The following is a 25,784-nucleotide window of genomic DNA, read 5'->3' on the forward strand; positions in this document are numbered from 1 at the left end:
ATCAACTTCATAGTTTCCAGTAAGATCAGCAAAAAGATGCTTAACTTCTAAGTATCCCAGAGCTAGCTGTTTCACACATGTTAAAATACCCATTTTATTCACTGGTTTATCTAACTCACAGGTTTGCCTAATAGCCTTTTTGTCTGCCACCCCTCAACTTTATTAGAGAACAACACAACGTTACTGAAAGCTGAAGCCAAGCATAATTTGGAATGTTGAGGGCGACCTAACTCAATTTAGCCTTCAAAATATGCAGCTACTTGTTCTTCAAGAAAAATCTGTCTCTTGGAAATATTAATGTTTTCACAATATTTTTTGGCATTCTGATGGTGATATCTGTTTCTTGGTGCACATTAGGCTGGACATTAGGAAAAATTTCTTTACTGAGAGAGTGGTGAAACAGTGAAACAGTGGTGAAACAGCTGCCCAGGGAAGTGGTGGAGTCACCATCACTGGAGACGTTCAAGGAATGTGTGGATGAGGCATTGCGGGACATGGTTTAATGGGCATGGTGGTGTTAGTTGATGGTTGGACTTGATGATCTTACAGGTCTTTTCCAACCTTAGTGATTCTGTGATTCTATGGTTACTGAAGGCATCTGAAAATTGAAAATAGACATTATAGTTCATTTATTACACGAACATAAAACAGATGGACAAGATACACAATTTATTACAAATTATGTACCTAGACAAATTAGTATTTTTTTAAAATGGAATGTAGATTTCTAAAAGCTGTGAGAAACTGCTTAGGCAAGTGCCTTTTGGATAAACTCCAAAGCAAACAAACGTGACAGAGGAGAAACTTGCTAGACTGAAGATTAGTCTAAACAGAAACTCGCAGATAACAGTAAGTAGAAAAGCAGCCACCTTAATTGGTTTGAAATCTGTACTTTGTTTACTCCTTCAAATGCAGCAAGGCAATAAACCATTTAATTAATTTTATATGAAGGAACAAACATCTGAACAAACACCAATCATTTAGATTTACAGTTTAATCACCATAACCATTTTAATGTTTATGCATAAATAAGGATTTAACCCTACCCGCTCTAATTTAAGCAACAAAACATACTCTCACTAAAAGCCCTACACATCTTGCCTCTTCCTAAAAGCTTAACCAAGCAGGAAATAGTTCTACTAGACTATAAATCCAACCAGGTAGATTGTCCTGAATCAATTGACAAGAGCCCTAGTGCTAACAGCCAGTTGTTGACCTTTGGTGGCATACAAGCAGAACATGAATCAAACTTACAATTTGTTCAAATTTACCACTTTTAGCTGTAGACAGAAACAGCATTACATTCCATAAAAATCACATATATTGATTCAACCCTATAAACAGATTTCCAAGTTTTAAAGAGAAAAAATTGGTCTGCAAGAAATACATGAAGTTAAGGCCTGAACTCTAATTTCATAGCAATTCAAGTTCCCTGTTAACCAGATACCATCCAATGACGGAAGCATTTGCAATGCTTTTTTGTTCAAAGTACACTGTTCTTCACGGGAGAGAATCTTGGCACTATAAAAATCGCATCTTCCCAACTGCTATAGAAGAGGTGCTAAGTCACAACTGGTAAGTGTCTTAAGAAAGAGGAAAGAAAAAACATTGAATCTGTTTCACGGTTTCACGCACTGTTCCTACTAGGAACATCCAGGTATATTTATGTTGTTTCTATTGTCCAATAAAACCAAGTGCTAACACTGGTGAAGCGTTATCTTCTAAGAGTCTTTCCAGGTATCCTTGACAGAAGAGTGCCTACCCAGTAAATGATCTTCATCAAGCAATTTAATAAGTTCAGCATAAAAATAATAAGCTGCTTCTGGCTCCTGTTTTATTGAACTAAATATGGCAAAAGAACAAAGGGGAGCTACACAGCAGCACCTCTGAATTGTAACCTGCCACACAAATAATTCCTCGCTCTGGTTGTAACTTTGGGGTTCTGTACAGAATGACTCATCTGTTACTTTATAGAAAGCTGCAAAAGTGACAACCAATTTCCAAACAGCAAAGGAACAGACTTTTCTCTTTGTTTGCTATGTGTAAGACAAAGAAGAACTTAAACTGTAACAGGAGAGATTCACAGCAGATTTGGGTTAGATCTTAGAAAAACAGTGTGTAGAAGAATATGGCTAGTCAAGCTCAGGAAGAGATTGCCAGAGGAGATTATGGAATCTGCCGGGGTTTCTTAGAGAACCGGTCTGGTCAGAGCTGCTTTGGCCATAGCTCATCCTGCTTCTGAGCCAGGCATGAATCAGACGACTCTCACTCCTTTCAGCCCTATTTGTTATTTTATCATATGAACATGAAAACCAGAATCATTTGTGCATCAAGTCAGACTCTCTGTTTCTGAGCCTTCTTATACTTTGTCAATCCATGCCATGAAATCTTCCCTCAGCAACACATTAATCCATTAATTCATCTGACTATAAAGCACTTTTCTTGATTAAGCCCTTCTTTTAAAAGGAGGCATTTCAACCTTGACAAACCCAAAGCAGCCACTGTAAAGACCTTTAAAGAAAGACCTTCTTTGGTATCCCAAATAACTCTTGCAAATCTCCACAAAGAATCAAAGCTTGCTCTTCAAATAAGGAATCTGTTTTCAGTACAAAACACAGACCTTAACCATCAGAAATGTTTCATCTGCACACACACCCTTCTACCACCACCGCTCATCCCAACAAACAACTGGAGAAGTTAAACCACTCTATGCTAAAACTGCAGGAAATTAATAAAGCAACACTAAGAAACAAGTCTGAGGTACAAGGAAAGTGAGTTGTACAGAATAAAAAGCATTATTTTTGTCAGTGGCAAGAAGTCTGATATAACAGAGAAGGCCAGGATGAAGCAGAATGACATCAGAGAGGTGAAGAAAACAAATGTGATGCTCAAGGGACCATTGAACAGGATGGGAGTGTAGAAAACAGATAAAATAATGAATCACTGAACTGTGGGGTGAAAGAGAAAAGATAGTGACAAACATCAGCAGATTACACTGAGGTAATTCCATTAGCAGCTGAACCAAAAAAACCTTCAACATGTAAAACCACATCACCTGGCTGATATTCAGGAGTTTTGAGGAGGCGAGGAGTGAGTTACGCATGTTTCCCAAACCAGGTAACTGACACACCGCCACAGAACAGTCAGAAATTAAGAGTATTTGGCTTCAATCAACCTTGTGCTAGTTAGAACTGCTGCCAAGCAGAAGAGCTGCAAGATTGCACAAAGGTGATTTCATCTGTAATTCACTGTACAAAGTAGAGGATGTGATTGCGCACACACACACACAGAGCAGTGCAGGCAACTTTTAGCATAATGATGGGGCAGTCTTTCACCACAATTTGGAATTGCCCAGCCAGACTCCAGGAATCCTTGCAAATTCACTTGCTTTTTTGCAAACCTCATGGATATGCACAGTCCCAACCTCTGGACTACAGAATGTGAAAGAAAAAATTCCACTTTCACTGAAGAGTCATTTCTAGTCTTTTTGCCCCATCAATAATTCAAATGATACAGCAAACTGTTGGATTTGTACACTTGCCACTTAATAATTCAACATGCCTTACTGCTATGTTTCTGAGTCCACAGTCACAGGGCTGCTCAAACTTCAGGCATGTGATATTTTTCATAGGAGATTGTCAAAATTTTGAATACCTTTGCTTTGCAATGTACTTGCAATTTACATTTTAAATCTATTATTCATTTAAAAGAATTATTTTTCATTTTTGTAGTTGACGAAGCTACTCTGCAAACTGTATGAAAAAAGGATGCTCAGCAGAGGCCATTAGGAACATTCCATGCTCACACAATCACCCCCTGCATCACTTGAGTCTACAGCAGTAGTTTATCTTTCAGGCGGACCAGCCACTGAAGGCAAAACATGACATTTTGCCAGCACATTACACAACTGTTTTCTGGAGAGACAGCAATATTGAAGATCAGGAATCCCAACTTTCAAAGGGAAGATGCAAAACGGTGTTTATATACAGGATAACTAACCACCATAGCTCTGATAAATAGAAACTGAATGGCAACTTGTCTCAACAGAAGAAATCTGAGACTCTTGTAATCAGGATCGGGGCTTTTTTCCTAGTCCTCCCTAAAGTTAATGATCTGTGGAACAACACTGCTGTTTGCTAGAGCAGGAACAGGCCATGGACAGCAGATCCTAGTCAGAAAGAACATAACCCAAGTTCATAATGTCCCTAGTTCAGGACAAAGCTGTATTCCAGCCTGCAAGTTTGTCAAACAGACATTTCAACCTGACAAAAATTAACAGGCTAATTTGGCAAACCATACCTTTCCCAGTGAAATCAATTACTAGTTGTCAGACATTATCAAAGGGCTTTAAGTACAGTGTATATCAGTTAATAGCTCAGGGAAATAATGCTGTCGCAGCAGCACTGGTTGGACCAAGCTGCTGAGCTCTTTAAGCAGATAACATGAGCTCTGTCCACAAGGAGAGGCTGCTCAGCAATTTGAGTACAGTTTACTTTACGAATTAACTTTGCGGAGAGAAAGGGTAGAGAATTGCATTCTGATCCTCCCTCCTGGCCCAGCCTTGATGATTTCCCACTTCACCTGTCTTTACTTTCCCCATATGGAAAAAAAAAAAATTCATCACAATTCTGTCTTTATTTCAGAAAAGTAGGAGGGAAAGTCTCATAGCAAAAAAAATCCACAGTGTATCTAACATTCACATGCACAGAACAACAGATGCATCAGAACATTCTGCCTCTCTTTCTCCTGTTTAGGTTGGTAGCAATGCACACCACAACCAGCATGGTTCAAGCAGCGTGACTACAGATTTGCAACAACGAAGGGGACATGCTCCCATCAAACCCAAGTCACTGCCAGGACTCTGGAAGTTGAAAACATTTATACCTTTCTTTTCCAGCAGTCTACCCACAGAATATCAACAGTGTCTGTGAATGGAATTGTCCACATTTCCCAAAGGATAGCACATAAAAGGATTTTTTCCTGCTGCCCTTTTGTGCCGTTGTTTTGCTGCTTATGTCAAGGACACGACATGGGAAAGGGAGGAGTAGACAGGATATGCTATATGAGCTCTGTTATTACTTTAACTTTGCATTTTCCAATGGGAAACCACGTTGGGGAAGGGAAGAGCCTCACAGGAAGTTTTCCATACTGTAAGTCACAGGCTGGCTCCTGAACCTTTCCAAACATGCTCCCATAATTACCTCCTATTTCATGACTGCCTTTAGTTACCACCTCAGTTGATTTCTCTTAAGAGCTTCACCTCCACCACTTCATGAATAAATGTTATTTCTGTTTTGTTCTAACGTCAAAGTCCTTAGCACACCAGCTGTTTCCAGTCAAACCATTTCAAGACATGAATTTATCATTATAAACAAAGGCAAATATAAGTTAATCCAAAGTAAACCAGAGAACTAAAAGCACATTTGCATCATTTACTATACTTACCGTATCTAAACTATAGTAAGCACAGCTGTATAAATGCATCATTTATTTCCACATCTCACTGCTCAAATTCAAGCCAAGAGGCTACTAATACCCCAATATCCATGACTCATCATTTTCAGGAATAAGATGCCAACATTGATGAAATGCTGCTGGAGCGCCATCACTTTTGGCATACCCAGCATCTAAGAAGCAGAAAGTTCTGCAGAAGGCTTTTTGTTATTTATTACTGTTTTGTTTTTAAATGAGTGTTTTCTACTTGTTTATCTATTGATGCCATATTCTGCAATCAAGGAAAACTGTTACTTTCTAATTTCCTGAGAAAGCAAAATGTTCGTTTCCAGTATTTTTCTTTCTAAAGCATACCAGCAAAGGACCATGCTTCCAACTAAGTCTCCTTAGTTTTCCTGAATGGTTCTCACCACATCAGAGGCTTTTGTTATCCAAAACAAAAAGCGATAGGAAAATTACTTTTTCTTATTCCCGGAGTCACATTTAGGGGCTAGGGACAGGAAAGAATATCTTATTACCTCTGTTCAAAAAAGCTTACTATTATATGCAAACAGTTAAGAAGAAAAAACGTCTCAAAGGCAAGCACAGAGTATCAGAGAACCTTCCAGAGAAGATGTGGAGGCATACAATCATGCACACTGCTTCTGAGGTGGAGTCCTAAATACCTATAAAGGTGGCAGATGTCCCATAATAAAAACTGTCTTATAAGATAACAAATTTTGGATTATTTTTCCTCTGAAGTTCATGTAGGTTGAACTCTCCATCAGTATTTTATTAGGATTTTTACCTGGTTAAGAAAATTAAATCAGAGACAGAAAGGAAGCTAATGATAATAGAATTATAAGCTTTGCTACAACCTGTCGTATGCTTACAATCTCCACAGTCACACAGATTCAAGAAGTGACTTATCTGCCTGTTCCCACACTTCCAACTGACACGTCTGATTCAGACCCTAGTATGGTGGAAGATGCAGAAACATGCATCTGAAAAGAGTGGTACTTCTGCCAGAAGGTACCAGCTGTGTAAAACACACAGAGGAAATGGAGTTTTATTTCGGTCAGTTGGTTGATTGGTTTTTTAACCCAAAAGTTTTCATTTAAGTTTATGATAATGTTTTCATTTTAGGATACACATCTTTCAGCTTCAGATCCTAACAAATATCTGTACAGTTTTTACATTAACCACCTCTGCTTTTCTACTCCCCTCTTCGAGGGTGTACACTTCTAAGTAATCTCATCTGGTTTAATCCCCCAAAATGGGCAACACATCTCTTTCTGCATTCTTGCAAAGATCTATGTTTTTCCCAGCTCAAGACAACGCAGCTTTATCCTCTTAGTCATGGCAGCTGAAGGCAGCACAGGCTTTTTTGCCATGGATAGCTATATAAACCCTTCCTCCATCTCATAATCTGTACAGGCCTGAAAAACAGGAAGCCTATTTAATGGAGTAGTACAGCTGAAGCAATGGGTGCTCAGGAGTGTTACTGATAAACAGCTTGATAACAGACTAACAACTGAGATGTCTGTAGTCCAAAGGACTAAAAGCCTTTGCAAGATACTTGCAGCATTGTACGACAAGGATGTGCAGAACAGGAAGTGTCCAAGTACTGCAGTACAAACTGAACACATGGTGCCAATAAGGACTGGCATTTCTGAGACTGCTTAGCTTTTGGATAAAAAAAATCAATCACTTAACACCAAAAAAAATCTATTAAATCTGCCAAACAGCATGCAGTAGAAAGCACACGATACAAGACATGAGGAATTAATTAAATGGGAAATACGGAGTTTTGTGTTTTGCTTCTTGACATGGGTAGGAAGCACGGTATTTGCTAGCTGCCAGACTGCTCGCATACCTAGGCAACAAATCCAGTGGCTGAGTTACATAACTGAGCATGAGCAGGGCACAGTATGGAGAGAACTATCACACTGCATTTCCACGTAGTTCTTACTTCAGCAGGCCTCTCCCTTTAGTCTGATACCAAAGCTGTCCAAACCCACTCTCCAGTCAAAGCACCCGAAACTCGCTCTTCTAATGACAGCCGTTTCTATATAAGCAAGCACTCTCGGCACCTAGCCTTTTCCTAAAGGAACTATTCTAGCCTTCAAATGCACTTTACACGGGACACATGTCCTCCCTCTACACTGTGGCCACAACAGTGCATCTCTGGATGCTCTGAAGCCTACTCATCATCCTCCTCGCTTTCCTCCCTTAAGTACCAGCAGTCAATGAAATCAGTTCCTCTAAGCATTTTCATAAATGAAGCCAGCTCTTTATATTTTGTACTTTAAAACTTTTGATGACATCAAACATTATGCTGCCCGAAAGGTCACGATGAAGTATCAGTTATCCAACTATCACTGTAACTGCAGCTACCACAACTTAGCAGTGCACTGCAGTATACAAACCACACTTAGGTATTTTAAACTAAAACAGAACCAATTACTGTCAGAGGGTGTATTTTGCGACACATTATACTTGCTTATACCCGATTCTGCAATAAACACACATTTATACTTGGACATCCTCTCAAATTAATTTGGACAGCTTACTATAGCCTTCTAAAGAGCTGGCAGATGGTTTGCATACCTTGCAGCCATTAAAACCTCATACTGTAACCCTCTCTGATCCTTCAAGATAAACATACTCTTATCACATAGGAATTTGGAGAGAGAAAGTCTTCCTGAGGACCTTAAACACCACAGGAAAATATGCCTTTGACTGTGCAAGTAGCAGTTTCCTCCATGAGGATTTTGTCCATATTGCCCAAATCTGTTATCTTCTACCACTTAGAAAATAGTATTTTAGATGTTGAAAACATAATGCAGGAAAATGTCACAGGAAAAAACCTCAAGCAGATATTAAACCCTACCTGGAGACAAATTCTAAGAAAAAATGCAAATGTTAATCTTTGCCATTCTGTGCTCAAGTAAGACTTACTGGTGGTACATAGTCCTCATTACAGTTGTTCAGAAGTTACCTACACTTTTGACTGTACAGCCTAATAAAATGAGAAGTGGTATACGCCAGGCTTCCTCCTGAAAAGTATTAACAGTAGGAACAGCACGCCAGCTCCAAAAGCTCTAGGATTTGAAGCATGATTTGAGCAACAGTGTCTTACACATTGTGTAAGCAGAGCTTATCATTAATTGGAACAACTGGGAGCAGCAAAAAAAATAAGTTCGCATATTTGGGGCATATGTTTGAAGTAAACCTCATATTACTTTCATATAACTTAATTAGGGTTTGGTAAGTTTAACTTAATAGCATTTGGAAAATATTAAGGCACTCCAGATAAAGTTTACAACAATACGTATGTTTAGCTAACATGTTTTAATGTATGACATTACTCAAAACATCACAGATATTTAGAAGCAAACGTATACACACCCTTCAGCAATAACATTAAGCCAGAATTCTCAGCAACTGATAGACATGAATTCCAAGTTTTCTTACACCTTAAGTGGTTGGCTGAATTTTTCTTTACCTTTTAATTAAAAGTGGCAAATACTTTTTCTGGCTGGGTATTAATAAATATTTGACAGGATAAAACCATACTGTAGTCTGTTTACGCATACTAATATGACAAATCCCATTTGCTGACTGCATTACTTAATCCTGATCCCAAAAATCTAAGTAACTTCTTTTCACTCAAATGGCATTAACACTAACAAAAATTATTTAGTTAGAACACTGCCTTACCGTGTAAATGCCAATTCTACAAACAGCAAATGAGAGCTGGATACATTCAGACATAGTCTAAAGAAATTAAAATAAAGACATTACCAAAAATGTTATTTATTAAGAATTCATTTTCTTCCCATCTCTCCCCTCTCCTCTGAAAGAAACACTTGATGGTGTATTACTTTATGTTTCTCCTGTAAGGCTGTATTAAACGAGCTAAGACAAATGCCACATAAAGTCAGATTATGAAGATACTTACTACCTTTCATACAGAAGCAGATGCCAACACCATTGCACTTACTAATTCAGTATTTCATTATAGGCCTCAGATTACCTAATGCTCCCAAAATGCCTGCACGCAACATTAACATTTTGCAGGCAAGCTTTCAGTCCCATTTATTTTTATCTACTCTGGTTTAAAAACAACCTGCAAGAGACATTTTAATAGAGTAATGTGCTTTTTGGCTCTTTAGTGGACTGTAAAGAGCTTCCATGTTTAAATATTATACTTCTTCTCTCCTTATATCACCATTCAAATTCTCTTCCTCTGTGTACCAAAATAATGCATATAACTTTACGTTCCCACACTTCTGAGGTCATACTCCTTTAGTTTTCTGAGATTTTCACGTTCAAAATAGAACTCTCTACCATCTTGAGTATTTTATTTAATGTGCTCTTACAGCTGTGAATATCATATTAAAAGGTTTTACCCTCAACTTGCTCAACTTCCAATCTGTTGTGATGCCACAATTCTATGTCTTCTGCAGTCACCCAGACAGGCTGAGGTTGGACTATGAATTTCTGATGAAACAGATGAAAAACACCTTCTTTAAATAGCATAAAGGAGCCAGAAATATAAAATATTAAATCATATTTAATATTTAAATAATAAAAATAATATTTAAAATAATATTTATATAATAAAATATAAAACCTCTTGTAAGTTTGCCATTTTTTATATATGGTCAGGTACAATAAACCAGGCTTACAGTGATTTATTCATAAGAGTAATTGAGAAATTACTTTAAATAAGGTATTTGAGAATTCACTCTAGGCAAAAATTAAAGCAATCAAGTGGAACATTTTTACTATATGTTTAACAAGTTCACTCATCATCTGCATTTATTTTAAGATGTTGAAGGTGAAGTGCTGGATGCTACAGACTTCAAACAGTATCAGTGAAAACTTTTTTCCCGCCCTGGCTTTCTACCCACCCACCCCACCCCACCCCCACAAAAAAAAACCCTGCAGTTGAATCACCCATTTAATTAGAATTGTGATTTAAAAAATTAAAAGAGCAGCTCTTGTGAAATGTGAGTAATAAAAAAATCTGTAGCAACTTTTTCTTTTGCTGCAAATGTTAAATTTGTATTTTAAACAAACATTATTTCACTGAACTGTCTGAAAGTCAAAAAGCGCAGCACAAAAACCTGAAAGCAAACCTCAACAACATGGTTGATTTTCTTTTCTCACCGGAAGGAATCTAGAATATTATTGCTGACAAGGAGATGCTGCTTCAAAGTGCCACTTAAATTGCCAATCTATTTTTTTTTTTATTTTTTTTCCCAGCTTTCAGAACAAATATCCAATTCTATGACTTGTGCTCCGAGTTTCCCACAGAAAAAAGTTACAGAAAAATAGGAATAGAACTGTCTTTGAGAAATCCTATGTTACACAAAGTGGTGGGGTGGGGTTATAAACCGTACCCATACCCTTCCTGATGGTATTTGCAGAACTTGTTCCAAAGGTTCCAGGGATGGATGACCTCCCCAGGCAATCTAGTCCAGTTTCCTAATGTTTAACCTGAGTCTGCTGCAATTTAAACCCACACTTAAACACAGGGTGAGACATACAGTGATTTGTATTTTCAGTCTATTCTATGTCAATGGCAGACCCAACTTTATGTACAAAGAAAAAGATTATTTCAGGTTGCAATGGAAGGAAACATGCAGCAGCAGCAAACCATTACAGTATATAGTTTGCTTTTTATTCTAGACAACCCCAGCACTATAAATTGTTTTTCTTTTTTAATTTTTGTTCAGTACTTCCAGGCTATACATTCATGGGAGAACTAAGCTGCAGTTCAAATTCCCTACCGAGCACCTGTGGATCCTTGCTTCAGTAGAATAAAACAAGCTACATCTGTGTTAGCTTGTTGCTGGTTTGCTACTGTTTTGAAATTAACAAGCTATTACAAGGCATGAATCCTAAAATTATCTCCCCTTCCTGCTGTCGCATAGAGTATCAGTGAATGTTTCCCCTATGCATTCCCCAATGAAATATTAAGCTAATCTCCTTCCCAAGCCTCCAAGATAATGCTTATGTCTATAGTGTTAAAAAAGCTCATTAATTTCAATGCTGGAATTAGCTTCTCTCTTATATTCACCCCTCCTCCCCCCAAAAAAGTTACATTACCCCCAATATTATTTCAGTTTAATCACTGAAAAAGTGTCAGGAAATTATTTAAATAATTAGTTGTTTAGTGATACTACCCTACAGATTATCACTCTGATCACTGAATTACAATATATGTGATAATCTGCTGCTACAATGGAGAATTTATTCTTGATACTTGTGATCTTTCATTACTTTGGTTTTGCAACTCATTTTGCACCATACAGTTAGGCAACAAAACAATTGTTGAAGAATTTGCATTTAGTTTACTTACAGTTTATTGTTGCTTTCTGAAAGGATTTTACATGGTAAGCATGAAAGTAAAAGAAAAAAATATGTAAAAATATACCTACAAATATTACAAAAGAAAGATATCTTGTTTGATATAATTCTACAAAGACTTATTCTAAGCAGAAGGCACTTAACATGTCTAAAGTGAGAAATGGAGTTGTCAGGTCAAATATGTGAAACAACATAAGCATGCATTTCTGCCAATATGCACTCTTCTGGTTAGGCAAAGGGTCATGTCACAAACATTAAATAGTTTCTCCAGCTGGAAACTAAACCCACGGCTAACACGCACATTTGCTCAAAACTTCGTTATTTTAATCATATGTTGTAAAAATGTGAGTGTTCATAATGACTTAGAAAGATGTCTGACTTGCAACTGCGCAACCTTTCACAATAAGCATTTGTTCTGTCCGTTTTGTCAAGCATTCAGCTATCAGTACAAAATAATTTCAGTATTTGGTGTTTAAAATAAAAAAAGCCCAACATACAGCTCTGATACAGGCACACATTAGTCTGCAACTGCACAAATTCATTGTTTTAATATTTATACCTTCAGCAAATACTAAATGAAATTCCTACCCATAAAATTTACAAGAGAGCATATTTTGAAGAGATTAATAGAGCATGTTCTGCAGCTGATCACTTAAAGTTGAAATCACTGAGTTGAAAGCTCTAGTCTCAAGAACTTTGGTGGGCAAAAGAGGGGGAGGGATCCTAATCAACTTCTCGGAAAAGACACAAAAGGCTCAACACCTGCCAGAACTGCAGGAGCTGGTATCTTCAATTCCGCCAACCAACAGAAATACTCACCTTGACCTCAGCTTGCTTTGCCATAATCCTAAATAAATTACAGCACTAAGTATAGTTCCAAGATCACAAAACCAGAAAGCAATATGAGAGAAGGAAGTTGTTGGGTGTTTTTCTGGTGATAGGTTTCCTTAGTAAAATAAAGATGAAGATGCCTTCCTGCTCATTTGTAAAGAAGTGGTTCACCCCAGTAATCACTTGGAATTACTGGACCTTCCAGGCAAAAAGCTTCTCCACCTCCATTCTTATCTGCATCCTTTTCAGTCCGTAAGAAGTGTGAAAATGAGCAATACAAATGTAAACAATATGCAGATTTTACAGCACCTGTATGTATAGAGCCTGAAAGAAATTCTCAGTGTTTACGTGTTTTAAAGAACATGTGGGTACCCAAAAGCATGCACAACTACACTACAGTACAGGTGGAAGGAACTTTGACCAGATCTGCTGTTTGCTAAGCTTGTGTACTGAATGCCAAGTAGCAACTCAAAGGCTCCTCTTTCTGCACAAGATGTCACAGCCTGCTAGCATGTTCCATTAATAACATTTCTAATTTAAAGCCTCCAAATTCTTTTTTAATACAGTTCTCAGAGATAAAAGACACAGAAAATATTTTCATATTCTCCCTTGATGCTGAATAATTAGATTTTTAAAATACCAACCTTCTCGTACATAATCATTAGAAAAATAAATCTGAGTTTAGAGACTAGAAGAAACCTGATGCTGATGGAAAGGCAATGATATGTGAACAGGAAACAGGATTGGATCCAAGAACTCTCTTGTCATCATAAAAAGCAATCAAGTGGATGCACCAGAGAACAATGCTCTCCCCTCTTTTAGGCAATATTCTCACTAGAACAGTTTTCCATGACCGTTTCCAGGACTGCAACGGTTCAGACACTGAAAGATGCAGATTAGCCAACACAAAATGAATAGCTGCAAGAACAGCACAGACATTTCTCAAGAGTTCTGGACCTTTTCTCCAGTCTTACTGAAACCTGAAATTATGCAAGTTTCTAGACAAGAGTAAAGCACTGAGAGAAGAGATCACTCCCCATAGAGTACATCATCACTCTGCACTCTACACAGGCTGTCAATTCCGTTTCAGGTTCACTCAGTGTTGTGGGCCTCACATACAACGTCATAAATTGGTTAGGACACAAATGTTGGAAGGCCAATAGCCTCTGCTCATATGTCAAGGGAGCACCTCCAAGCAGAAGGAACCCTTTAGCTACATGTCCCTAGAGCAGATTAAGTATCTTCATAAATCCCGCTGAATTAAAAAGTCTCACCTCCCGTGCAGTCAATGCAACTCTGCTTACACTGAGGAGTGCTCCTGGACACCATCCAGAACATCTCCATTTTCTAACTGCAATTTCCTCTTCAGGAACTAGATCTAGCTGTCCCCTCTATGAGGAGGGATGGAGGTGTTTAGCACACAGCATAAGCACAAGGACATACAGGGAATCGTATCTCATGGACACATCCCCAGGTTCCTGCAATCACAGCTTCAGGATCTTCACAAGCCTACCAATGTATCTGAACATCATGTTTAATACCCGCCCCGCCATGGACCTGTCTTGTAAGAAACTGTACAAATTCATAGTCTACTCATTTTGGCCTCCCTAACATTACTGCACAAGTGACACCCAGAATTCAACTATACTCATGGGAAAAAGCAGTTCCTGGATTATAACTGTCATCAAGTTCTTTTATTAGGAGACATGACTTATTGCCTATTTACCTGCTCTTTATGATTTTGAAGATGTCTGTAATGTTGCCTCCCCACATCATTCAGCTGTCTCTTCTTCAGACTGAAGGGTTGTAACTATTTAATACCTCCTTATATGAAAGCAATTGTTTTCTCTGAATTACTGTGTCATCCTTCCCTGTATCTTCTTTGGTTTTACAATACTTTCTGAGATGATGCAACCAGGAATGTAGCACTTAAGACAACAACAAACCTTGTATTAAGCAGTGTAAAAAATGAGATTTTTCCTTCTTAATACTCTAAACTTGTTGACAGCTGCCTGGGTGGAGATGACATTTTAAAGAAGGATCCTCTTTACCTTTCCTGAGCTCTGACAGTATTTTAGGGCCCATCCATGCATCTGTACTGTCATGTGACTTCTACTATAAATATATGCAACTTCGCATTTATCAACACTGAATTTCATCTGCCATTTTATTACCGATATCAAAAGGAGTACTATGATTTTTTTTACCCGGGTTCAATATGCACTCTTAATATTTGTCTCTGCATTAGCACATCCAAAGCATACGTGGTTTATACAACTAAACACAAACATGAAATGGCCTTGTAATCTCTGCATTCTCTTCTCCCTTTTATTCACTGCCAGAGCAGTGCTATCAATGCTCATTTATGAAACTTACTATTGACAGTTTACAGAATGATTACTTCCTTTTTAATTGCTTCAAAGTTTTTCAACTCTATTAGAGGCAAAATCATATAAAGACTAGGCAGTAGTTGCTGTAAAAGCTAATAGAACACAGAAAACAGATGCTTCTTCCATCCAAAAGCTTCAAGTCATAACAAGGAAAAAAAAAATTTGCAAGCTCACTTCCCGCATATCAACAGTTCCTATGGGCTCTTGGATGCCATCTTGCTTCCTAAGACTCTCCAATGCCAAAAGCTAATGTGGTCCTGTGAATAAATTTTTCTTCCACTGCTCCACCAAAACATACACCATAAAAGCAAAGCATTGTACAAAGATTAACATTCTTCTTCTTCCTGCTGCTTGTCCTTATAAGCAACAGAGCTGTAGGGCAGGACTGCATCTAAACATAAGAGGACTTGTCAGCTAGACTTCCTGCATTGTGTCTCTTCCTCAGATAGGAGGAAGCTACTTACATCCTCGTGTTGGCAATTAATATAGTCACCTCACCAGGCTGCCAGTGAGACAAAAGAAAAGTTCTGTAGTCTGAAGAGCTCCAGCATGAGATGAGCCAATCTCTTATTCAATTGCAAATACCCTATTTATGTCCCCACAGACTTTTATACGGTCAGACAGTTTGCACTTCAGAAAGTTTTGCTGCATACACAGTGGAAAAAAAAGCAAAACCAACATACTCCACAGTATTATGAGCCAAAACCCAAACAATCAAAAGATTTTAAGTACCACATATGTTTTTTTCCTTACGGCTTTACAGCTGTTTGGGCCCACATTTGTGCTTTTAAGTTTGAAACTAAAAATGCTTCTTTTGTTAATGGAAAGCTGATATCCTCATGTAATCACAAAACTTCAGAATTCAGTTTAAGAGAATAAATATCACAAGCTGGCAGTATTAAAAAACATGAGTTGATGATACTGACGACATGCCAAAAATGGTAATGAGCATGGGGTATTAGGAGGAATAGTCTGTCCTTACTAAATGCAGATTTTCTCACTTATTAAAAGCTTGTGTTTCTAACCTTTTGTGAAATTCATCACCATGTTGCCTCAAGCTTGGAGGTCTGACTGAAGAATTCAGGAGCAGCGTACTGCAGAGCAACACAGGGCCCAACAGATACTGAACCTGTGACTAATTCACAAGGACACTATAGGACTATTTGTAACAAACACAGACTAGCACATTTTCAGAAACTGGGACACATTTTTTTGATGTAATAACATCTACCACTCTAATGCAATCCTCATCATGGAAAAGTCAAAATGGTACAGTAATTTCATTTTAAATGTGCTAATTCACTTATTTCTTCAGTGTGTGTATCTGAAGAGAATGAAATTTCTGGCAGTGCAATACTCCTGTGACTTCACAGAATCTTGTGTTGTAAATTATAATCACATTAAGGCATTCTTTTGAGATCCCAAGGAAACGGTATCAAGTTTCACTGTTTGTAACAGCCACCTTTGAATCAAAAGTTTACCTGGGGAATTCAGTAATGATTCCTGTTGCAGGATGAGCATTTGACTTTTGCCTTCTGCAAAGGAAATCTACACTTCTGCTCGCTGATCTATGTTCAGCCAGGTAATTTCCAGTGAGTTAAATCACCAATATTTTTATTGCCCTTCCTATACCGCTGATTACATCTTTCATTCAGCAAAAACTGTTTGCAATACTGGCTAGGTAGATTCTACCAAGGAGGAGGATTTGTTTTCCACAGCACCTCTCTTCCAGGTCTTCAGCCAGATCAGGTTCTTGAACTGCCAAACTTACTGAAATCAGAAGCATGCTCATTCAGGTGAGGTCATCTCCCAGAATTGATTCCATTTGCCATTCCCAGTTAATTTAGATTTGAATGTTATGCTTCACAGATCTGAAATACCAACAGGAACCTAGCCACAACAACTTCTTTGGATGAGGGTCTCAGAAATGTGTTTGGGGTTTCCTCCTACATTGCTATGCTGATACAGAAAGTAATGAGAAGCAGTAGCACTCTCACTTCCAGATGAAGTGACCCTGGCTATGTATACAATAGCAATAGTGCAGCATAGCAAGAGCTGGCTGGTGCTGAAGACCAAGTATTCACACTACGTACTTCAGGCATTTTACTTCAGACTAGTTCTGATCTGGTTCTGTGGACTGAAAACCCATTAGTTGAGTGCATCTTCCAATCTGGTTTCATCTGAAAAATATCAAGTTCACATGATCTGTGATCACTCTGCAATGCAAACCTACATAGAGTAAGTAGAGGTAACTTAAGATTGACTTCAAAAATCCACGTGATCCGAACACTAATACAGTTGCATGCATGGTGTACAGTAGTTGATCTTACACCTGTGTTCCACTGTACCTTTATTGTGAAACAACTGTCAGACCCCTCATCCTTGTGCTTGATTAGCTTCCCAAACTGAAGGAGGGACAGTATCTTAAGATACAAGCCCTTGTGCTGCTCTACAGAGGGTGTAAAATTTCAAGGATGTTATAGCTAAGTCAACAGACAGACCCAATAATCCTTATTGTTACATGACAAAAGACAAAATTCATATGATGAGAGGGATGTTTAGCAAACGATACGAGGGCAAGGCTATAGACCTTTGTTGCTCATGTTGCAGGTGATGAATCAAAAACCTACATGTGCCTCAGAGGAAAAATCCACGGTTCATAGTATGGACCTTCACCCATCTTCCCTTACTCAAAGAACAGCAGCTACTGGTTTACAAAGCTTCAGTGAAGTAAGAGCCTAACCTTCAAACAGATACTCCATAATGCCATTTGTAGTATAAGAAAGACTGTTTTCTGTGGCCTGCAGGTAGCAAACAATGGAACAGGCAACAGCAATGGAAGGACAGGATCTGAAGTACATCAGAACCATTAAGTGATCAAGATCTATCTTGTATTACCCCTTTCTAAATCAAACCTGTCCAATTAAATTAAAGGGTCCAACTAAATAAAAGGGAAGGTCTTAAAGGCAAGCTGCCCAAGAAAGAACAGTTGCTCAGAAACATTTTGTTTTCTCTTTTAATATCACCTAATGTTTTTAAGAACACCACAGCTTGGTATATGCAGTTTTCCTCAGTCAAGAAAGACTTTGCCTGAATGCTGACTCTCCAGAGCTTGAAGTCAAGACCATTCAGAAACCAAGAAACTGTGAAGTCACTTCAAGGCCTATTCATCTAAAATTTGAAAATTTAGTTCAATTTACTCAAAAATGACCCATAGCTTCTGTCTGCATGAATACAAAAGTAAAATAGTTCATAACAGCTAACAAATGTACAAAGAACAGAAAAAACCCAAGCTTGTTATAGATAAAAAAAAGGATCCCCAACAAAGCAACAAGGATTCTACCGCACTAAGAGTGTGCACTCTCCGACTTCACAATACTCATGTTCATGCTTAACTTTTAAGAAAAGAAAAAATAATAAATTTAAAAAAAAAAAAATCACTAAACTTGATGTGGTTGTTTATGCCAAAAGTGTTCACGTTGCTATATACTCTTCATTACCTGCCCAAGAATCATTCTTATACACAACGAAGATACTATATAGTATAGGATACAATTTAAGGCTAAACTATCATATATATGCTAAATATATACATATTTTTATATATATAATAATATATATAGTATATGCTAAATATACAAAATTAAACAGGTTATTGAATTTATTTTACAAACTCTCAGGGCAATATAAGACCTCTTCTTTTTTCGTGAAGTCACACTGATTCAAATTGCTACATCACCCTCTAAAGTAGAGCTTTTGAAAATTCTATGCAGATCAGGCTGATACATGCAACCCTTCAGTGTAAGATCCTTATCTAGTAGAGAGGATGCCACTAAAGAAGTATATTGTGAAAGTCTACTCAGCAGCTTAAAATTTGCATTGCAAGTATCACATATGAAAAATAGAAGCATTGCTATTGTTTCCCCACAAGTTCTCCAAGCAAAAATTGTAAGGCTGGTCACATGCCATACTTTTCACAAGATGCATCATGACGTAATTTCTTAAATTAAGCATAGTCTACTGAACATAAGATAGCCAACACAAGTCTATGTCTACACTATAACCCTTCCAGACACCATGCAGAAAGAACAAAGCAGAAGAAGGTTGCAGATACACCACAGGATTATATAGTCACAAAAACCTACAAATCTACATTGATGCAGCTGTGTCCACACAGTATGTTTTAAAGGAGTTAACTTCAATAGAAGGAGAATAAACTGTATGATTAAAAGGTGCCTCTAAATGAGTGAAGATGGATTCTTTTCTAGCAGTTGAACCTGGCTTACCTATGCTGATAAAAAAAAACCCAACACAAAAAACCACACCACTCCCAACACTGTAATTATATCAATATAAAAATAAAACAGGCACCAGGCTCAAGAGCCTCTTCTAGCTATTAAAGATACAGAGGCTCATGCTACTTTCTGTTACAATGCAAAACCAGACCAGAGCACCACAGAACATACTTTTCTAATACCAGTGCTTTATCAAATAGAATTAACCATAAATTAAGGATCACACTGTAAGTAGGAGAAGTCCTACACAGGTTTTGCGTATCTACCCATACAAGCTTCAGGGCCATAGTCTAAGCTGGCTCCAGTTGACTTGGCTTTGAGCAGGTTTCGAACATTTTCAATGCTGATATTACCAGGTGCTGCAGATGTTCAGTATTTCTTGGGATCAGCTCCTTAGAGGAGAAAAAAAGTCTCCAGGAAAAATCAGGAAAAGAGTGTTCCTATGCAAGTCTGGGAAGAGGTAGCTGTGTGTAGACTGCTCGCTGAGAGGGAGTCCGTGCTGCAGCAAACCTGAGCTCAGTCATCCTAGCCTCCTTCTGCTAAACTCCCTCATTCAGCCCCACTGCTAACCAAAACTTTGGCTAATGCTCTGTCAAGGGACTACTGCAGCCAGAAACAACTGCATCCTTTGCCCTGCTGTCCGCTTCACACTAAAGCCAGAGGAGAAAACCTCACTGCCTGTGGGCTGCGACACAGGTGCTCAACATGAGGAACCAACAAAGGGACCTTCTGCTTAAGTTTTGAAGCCCACATAGGTGCAAGATCCCAACATAGATGCGTAAGACACAAAATTCCTTAACACATAGGGCTTTTTGCTACTGCTGTTACAAAAATAACAAGGAGGCAGTTGTTCTACATCTATAGGTCCATACTATAACTGCAAATCTTGCATAAATGAAGAGTGGGCCCACCTTTATGCTAGGGCTGACTGTGGCAACAGCTTGGTCCTCCAGGCTGAAAGTGGGTTGTAGACAACTCATTGCCTTACCACCATCAATTCTTTTTGTCAGAGCAGTCTTTCTAAGGTGCTTGAACCCGCTGTTCATTACCAAGAAGAGTCATTCCGTTTACCACCATTAACAGAGAAAGGTGAAGGAGGACCGATCCGAAGATGAGGAATGAAAGGGGAAGTCCTCTGCACAAATGCACGACAAAATATTGGAACTGCCAAACAGTATTTGTTTTCTTTCCAAGTTATACACAGATGCAAAAAATTGAAAACTTTCCTGTATTTTTCTCCTTTGGTTTAAAAGAGCTGATGCCAGTTGCAACAAGTATTCAAAGGATCAAGGGACTCCTACTGTGTAAGAAGTATGGAAATCCCAGCAACAAGTGCTGGTCAGTGATAGATGAAGGCATCTTCGATTGTCCCGGCGTGTCAATGGACCAGCACCCTGTTGAAATTATTGTCCCCAACCCCTGGCTTTCACCATCTATAAAAAATAACTTGGCTGATCTCTAACAACTTCTCTATCAAAAGAATCCTTTATGTTTCATATGGCACTATAACAGACCGAGACTAATGAGACCTTGAAAAAGTCTGTCTTCAGACACACTCCCTGATACAACAGAAACATTAAGCAAAGATTGCATGAACACTCCAGATATCATTATCCTGAAGATTCACATTTTTAGGGATGGCACCAAATAAGGCCACACAACAGAAAAGAGGAAAAATATCAACTGGAGAAAAAGAGTAGGGGAAAAAAAAAGTAGAGCTGTTTAATCCCCTCCCCCCTTTAGTTAATACAAAAACATGCTCACAGTTTCCAAGGCTTATTAAATTTATTGTTCTCAGAGCGGCTGGCCTTCCACACAACAGGCTGTTGCAGCCACCAAGGTTAATGAAAGCGTTTCAAAAAGTACGGGATGGCCAGTTTCATCTGGATATGAGTTTATAAAGGAAAAAAATCTAAGAAACAGCTCCAGGCTCTCAAGGAGCTACAGGGCTGCACTTGGCACACAGCAAGTTTATTATCAGTATTTCATTAACTAGGTTCTTAAAGCGAAGCCTACCTACCATTTCTGCTGCACAGGACTCACTTTCTGTTCTCTTTCTGTTATTCGAATTCTAGAAGGAAAGCCTAACACATTTTTTTTGGTAGAAAGCTGAATAACTCGAAATAAATCTAAGCTATATAGACACAAGAATAATATTTAAGTAAACATTTAATGTATTTCTGGTTTAGTTAATGTCATCGTCAGAGAAGGAAAAGTCAGCCACTGGATGCAGCCCCCATCTCAACACATCAAATCTTCAAATCAACTCACTAAAAAGAGCATCTCCCAAGATTTTGTTGACTGGTTGGTGAACCTCTCTTGAAAGCCTACACCCATGCGCATCTCATAGGAGGACACCAGAAAGGCTGAGACGAGTTTCTGACTCCAAATATTTCCTGACTGGTGGCAGCAGGCACCCACAGCGAACCGGGGTGGCCCGCAGAGCCCGTCTCCGTATTGCCCTAGCTGACTCTTCGCAGCCCTTCACAAGGAAGGAGGGGGCAGAGTTTATAGGCTAGCGCTCAAAGAAACAAAACCGGAGAGATGGGATGGGCCCGTTACGGGGTCCCGCTGTCAGGCTGAGGAGAGCCGGTAAGCCGGTACCGCGCTAAAATGAAGTCATCAGCTCGTTACCCGGCCGTGCCACAGGGTTTACCTGCCGGCTGCACGTCGGTGAGTCTGAACACCAGCCACGACCCCAGCCTGCACCCCGCGCCTGCGATACCATCTCTCGCAGGCGAATAAAGCCAATATCCATTAAAGAGCAATAAACGTGACCCCTGAATACCAGCCGGCTGGGCGCAGGGCTGATCCCGCCCAGGGTGACAATTTAGTTCATTCAAGCGTACCCTAAGCTGATGCATTTAGGAAAAAAACAGCGACCCGGGTCACGGCTTTAGCAATCTAATAGCGGCCAAATGAGCGGGGCCGCCGCAGGCTTCGGGGGAATCCTGCCGGTTTATCGCCCTTTAGCAGCCCGGCGGGCCGGGGGAAGGCAGCGCGGCCGGCCCCCGGCTGCCCGCCGCCCCTGCCCGCGCCCGCCGCCCCACCTGCCCCCTTCGCAGCCCTCCCCGCCGGGGACGCCGCCCCCGCCGCGGCGCGCTCGGTAAGATGTCCGACGGGCCGGGGGCGGCGCGGCGGGGGACGCACCGGTCCCTCCGGGGCACCTACCAGGTAATCCATGTACCGGGTGGCGCCGGGCGCCGCGCTGCCGAGGAGGTCTCCGGGGCCGCGGGCGCCCGCCCGCCCGGCTGACAGCGGCGCTGGGCCACCGGGAGCCCCGCCGTCAGGGGGAGCGGCGCTTCCTGCCGCCGCCTGGGCGGCGCGGGGGACTCGGCCGCCGCAGCAAGGTGCAGGGCTGAGGGAGGCTCGGCCGCCGCCGCCCCGAGCGCCAGCGGAGGGTCCGGAGGCGCCGGCGCTGCCCCAGCGGCGCTGTCAGAGCCACCCGCGGCCGCCGCCTCCCGCACCTCACCTCGCCGCGCCGCGCCGCAGCGCCCTGCGCGCGCGGGGGGAGGGGCGGTGGGCGGGGGGGAGGGGCGCGCGGCGGCGGGGGGGGCGCGCGGCGGGCGGGCGGCCGCGGCACAGCCAACCCCAGCCCGGCGCCCGCAGCGGCCGAGCGCTCGCCAGCAGGGAGAGCCCCCGCCCCGCCCCGCCCCGCGCGACGTCGCTATCAGCTGATCGCACACGTGGGGCGCTGGGAAGACGCTCTTAAAGGCGTACGCGCCGGGCGCGAGGGGCGCCGGTTCTCCGCCCGCCGGAGCGCTTCCCCTCCTCCTCCCGCCCTGGGAAGGCGACTGGGGCTTCCACCTGGGCGGGCCCGTGGCCTGGTCAGTGGGGCTTTCCCGTAGGGCGTGAGGCGAGGCTCGGAGCCGTCTCGGCAGCGGGAGGAGGAGCGGGGTGAAGCCGCGGGCGCTAGCTGCCGGCCGGGCGGGAGGCGCTGCGGAGCTCCGCGCTGAGCCTCGGCCTTTGGGGCACAGGGGAGGAGACCACCAGGCCGGGGTGGAGAGCGGGCGGCGCGTCCCCGGATGGAGCTTGTTGTGCGTGGCGTAAGGCTCAGTTACTCGCGGTGCGGGCGAAACCGGACGTGTCGGGGTGGGTGCCTAGTAGCGAGCCGCAGGCTCCGGCGGGCGGTGCTGCTGGAAGCGCGCATCTCCGCTCCCTACCTGCCTCCAGCGCTCGGCGGTCTTGAACTTGGCGGGGACGACCCTCGCGGCTGCCCCGGCGCCGCGCTGCGGCCGGCCCGCACCGGGGGGGGGCAGAGGCGCCGCGGCCGCCCGGTGGCTGGTGGGGCACCCAGGGAGCAGAGGGGTTCCGCACCGCGGGTAGAGGGCGAGCCGGTTTGCCAATACGGACCTACTCCTGATGGGTGGGGATGGGGGTTCCGTTATTAACCTCAGCAGAAACAAGCTCTTGTCAGGAGGGACCCAAGTAACTAAACCCCATTCAGCAGAACCTCTAAGTAAACTTATTTCTGAGAAATTTGATGTAGGCAGGTAAGAAGTGAACTTCCATATCGCATAGCTTAATTACCAACCTGATCTCCTTCTATGACCAGGTGACCCGCCCAGTGGATGAGGGAAAGGCTGTGGATGTTGTCTACCTGGACTTTAGTAAAGCCTTCGACACTGTCTCCCACAGTATTCTCCTGGAGAAGCTGGTGACTCGTGGCTTAGACAGGTGCACTCTTCGCTGGGTTAAAAACTGGCTGGACGGCCGAGCCCAGAGAGTTGTGGTGAATGGGGTGAAATCCAGTTGGCGGCCGGTCACAAGCGGAGTCCCCCAGGGCTCAGTTTTGGGGCCGGTCTTGTTTAATATATTTATCCATGATCTGGATGAGGGATTGAGTGCTCCCTCAGCAAGTTTGCAGACGACACCAAGCTGAGCAGGAGTGTTGATCTGCCTAAGGGCAGGAAGGCTCTGCAGAGGGATCTGGACAGGCTGGATCGATGGGCCCAGGCCAATTGGATGAGGTTCAACAAGGCCAAGTGCCAGGTCCTGCACTTGGGTCATAACAACCCCATGCAACGCTACAGGCTTGGGGACGAGTGGCTGGAAAGCTGCCCAGCAGAAAAGGACCTGGGGGTGCTGGTTGACAGCCGGCTGAAGATGAGCCAGCAGTGTGCCCAGGTGGCCAAGAAGGCCAACGCCATCCTGGCCCCTATCAGAAACAGTGTGGCCAGCAGGAGTAGGGAGGTGATCGTGCCCCTGTACTCGGCGCTGGTGAGGCCGCACCTCGAATCCTGTGCTCGGTTTTGGGCCCCTCACTACAAGAAGGACATTGAGGTGCTGGAGTGTGTCCAGAGAAGGGCGACGAAGCTGGTGAGGGGTCTGGAGCACAAGTCTGATGAGGAGCGGCTGAGGGAACTGGGGTTGTTCAGCCTGGAGAAGAGGAGGCTGAGGGGGGACCTCATCACTCTCTACAACTACCTGAAAGGGGGTTGCAGAGAGGTGGGTGTTGGCCTCTTCTCCCAAGTGATGAGTGACAGGACAAGAGGAAATGGCTTCAAGTTGCGCCAGGGGAGGTTCAGGCTGGATATTAGGAAAAATTTCTTTACTGAGAGAGTGGTGAAGCATTGGAACAGGCTGCCCAGGGAGGTAGTGGAGTCACCATCACTGGAGGTGTTCAAAGAACGTGTAGACCTGGCACTTGGGGACATGGTTTAATGGGCATGGTGGTGTTGGGTTGATGGTTGGACTTGATGATCTTACAGGTCTTTTCAAACCTTAGTGATTCTGTGATTCCCCCAAACACCCATGAAAGCAATGCTTGTATCTTGTGCTGCAAGCCAACACCTGACCCATAGGCTTTTCCAAAAATTTCTGACATTAGCGGTAACACCTCTCGTGCTGGAGAAATAGAAGGAAACTTCTTGATCTGGCTGTGGCATAGGAAATCTAGAAAGACAGTATCAAGTGAGATAATTACAGAATCACAGAATCACAGAATCACAGAATCAGTACGGTTGGAAAAGACCTGTAAGATCATCGAGTCCAACCTGGGGGGGGGGGGAAAAAAAAAAAACCAAAAACAAAAAAAAAAAAACCAAAAAAAACAAAACTAAAACAAAAAAAAAACAAAACAACACACAACATCAAAAAACCCACAACAAAAAAAAAAAAAAACACCAAAAAAAAAACACAACCACAAAACCCACGCCACACAACAACAATAACAAGCCACAACCCACCCAACACCACACAGCACCATGTCCATCAAGCTACATCCCACAATGCCACATCCACACGCTCCTTGAATACCTCCAGGGAGGGTGACTCTACCACCTCCCTGGGCAGCCTATTCCAGTGTTTCACCACTCTCTCAGTGAAGAACTTTTTCCTAATGTCTAGCCTGAACCTCCCCTGTCGCAACTTGAGGCCATTTCCTCTAGTCCTGTCACTAGTCACTTGGGAGAAGAGACCAACACCCACCTCTCTGCAACCCCCTTTCAGGTAG

General features: G+C 41.9%; 1 protein-coding gene across 2 annotated transcripts in view; it reads right to left on the reverse strand.

Annotated features, from left to right (window-relative positions):
- ARL15 (ADP ribosylation factor like GTPase 15) overlaps positions 1–22,550 on the reverse strand; it is a 219,976-nt gene extending 197,426 nt beyond the window's left edge. The window contains exon 1 of one of the 2 annotated variants that reach the window (XM_059833588.1): positions 22,502–22,550. In XM_059833588.1, coding sequence (XP_059689571.1) covers positions 22,502–22,513 — 12 coding nt within the window. In that variant the 5' untranslated portion in view covers positions 22,514–22,550. Of the gene's footprint in view, positions 1–9,156; positions 9,211–22,501 lie in introns of those variants that run through there. The other variant, XM_059833587.1, reaches the window with a different exon arrangement.
- Between the last annotated feature and the right edge of the window lie 3,234 nt (positions 22,551–25,784).

The sequence above is a fragment of the Gavia stellata genome, chromosome Z (assembly GCF_030936135.1).
Source record: "Gavia stellata isolate bGavSte3 chromosome Z, bGavSte3.hap2, whole genome shotgun sequence".
Classification (NCBI taxonomy): domain Eukaryota; kingdom Metazoa; phylum Chordata; class Aves; order Gaviiformes; family Gaviidae; genus Gavia; species Gavia stellata.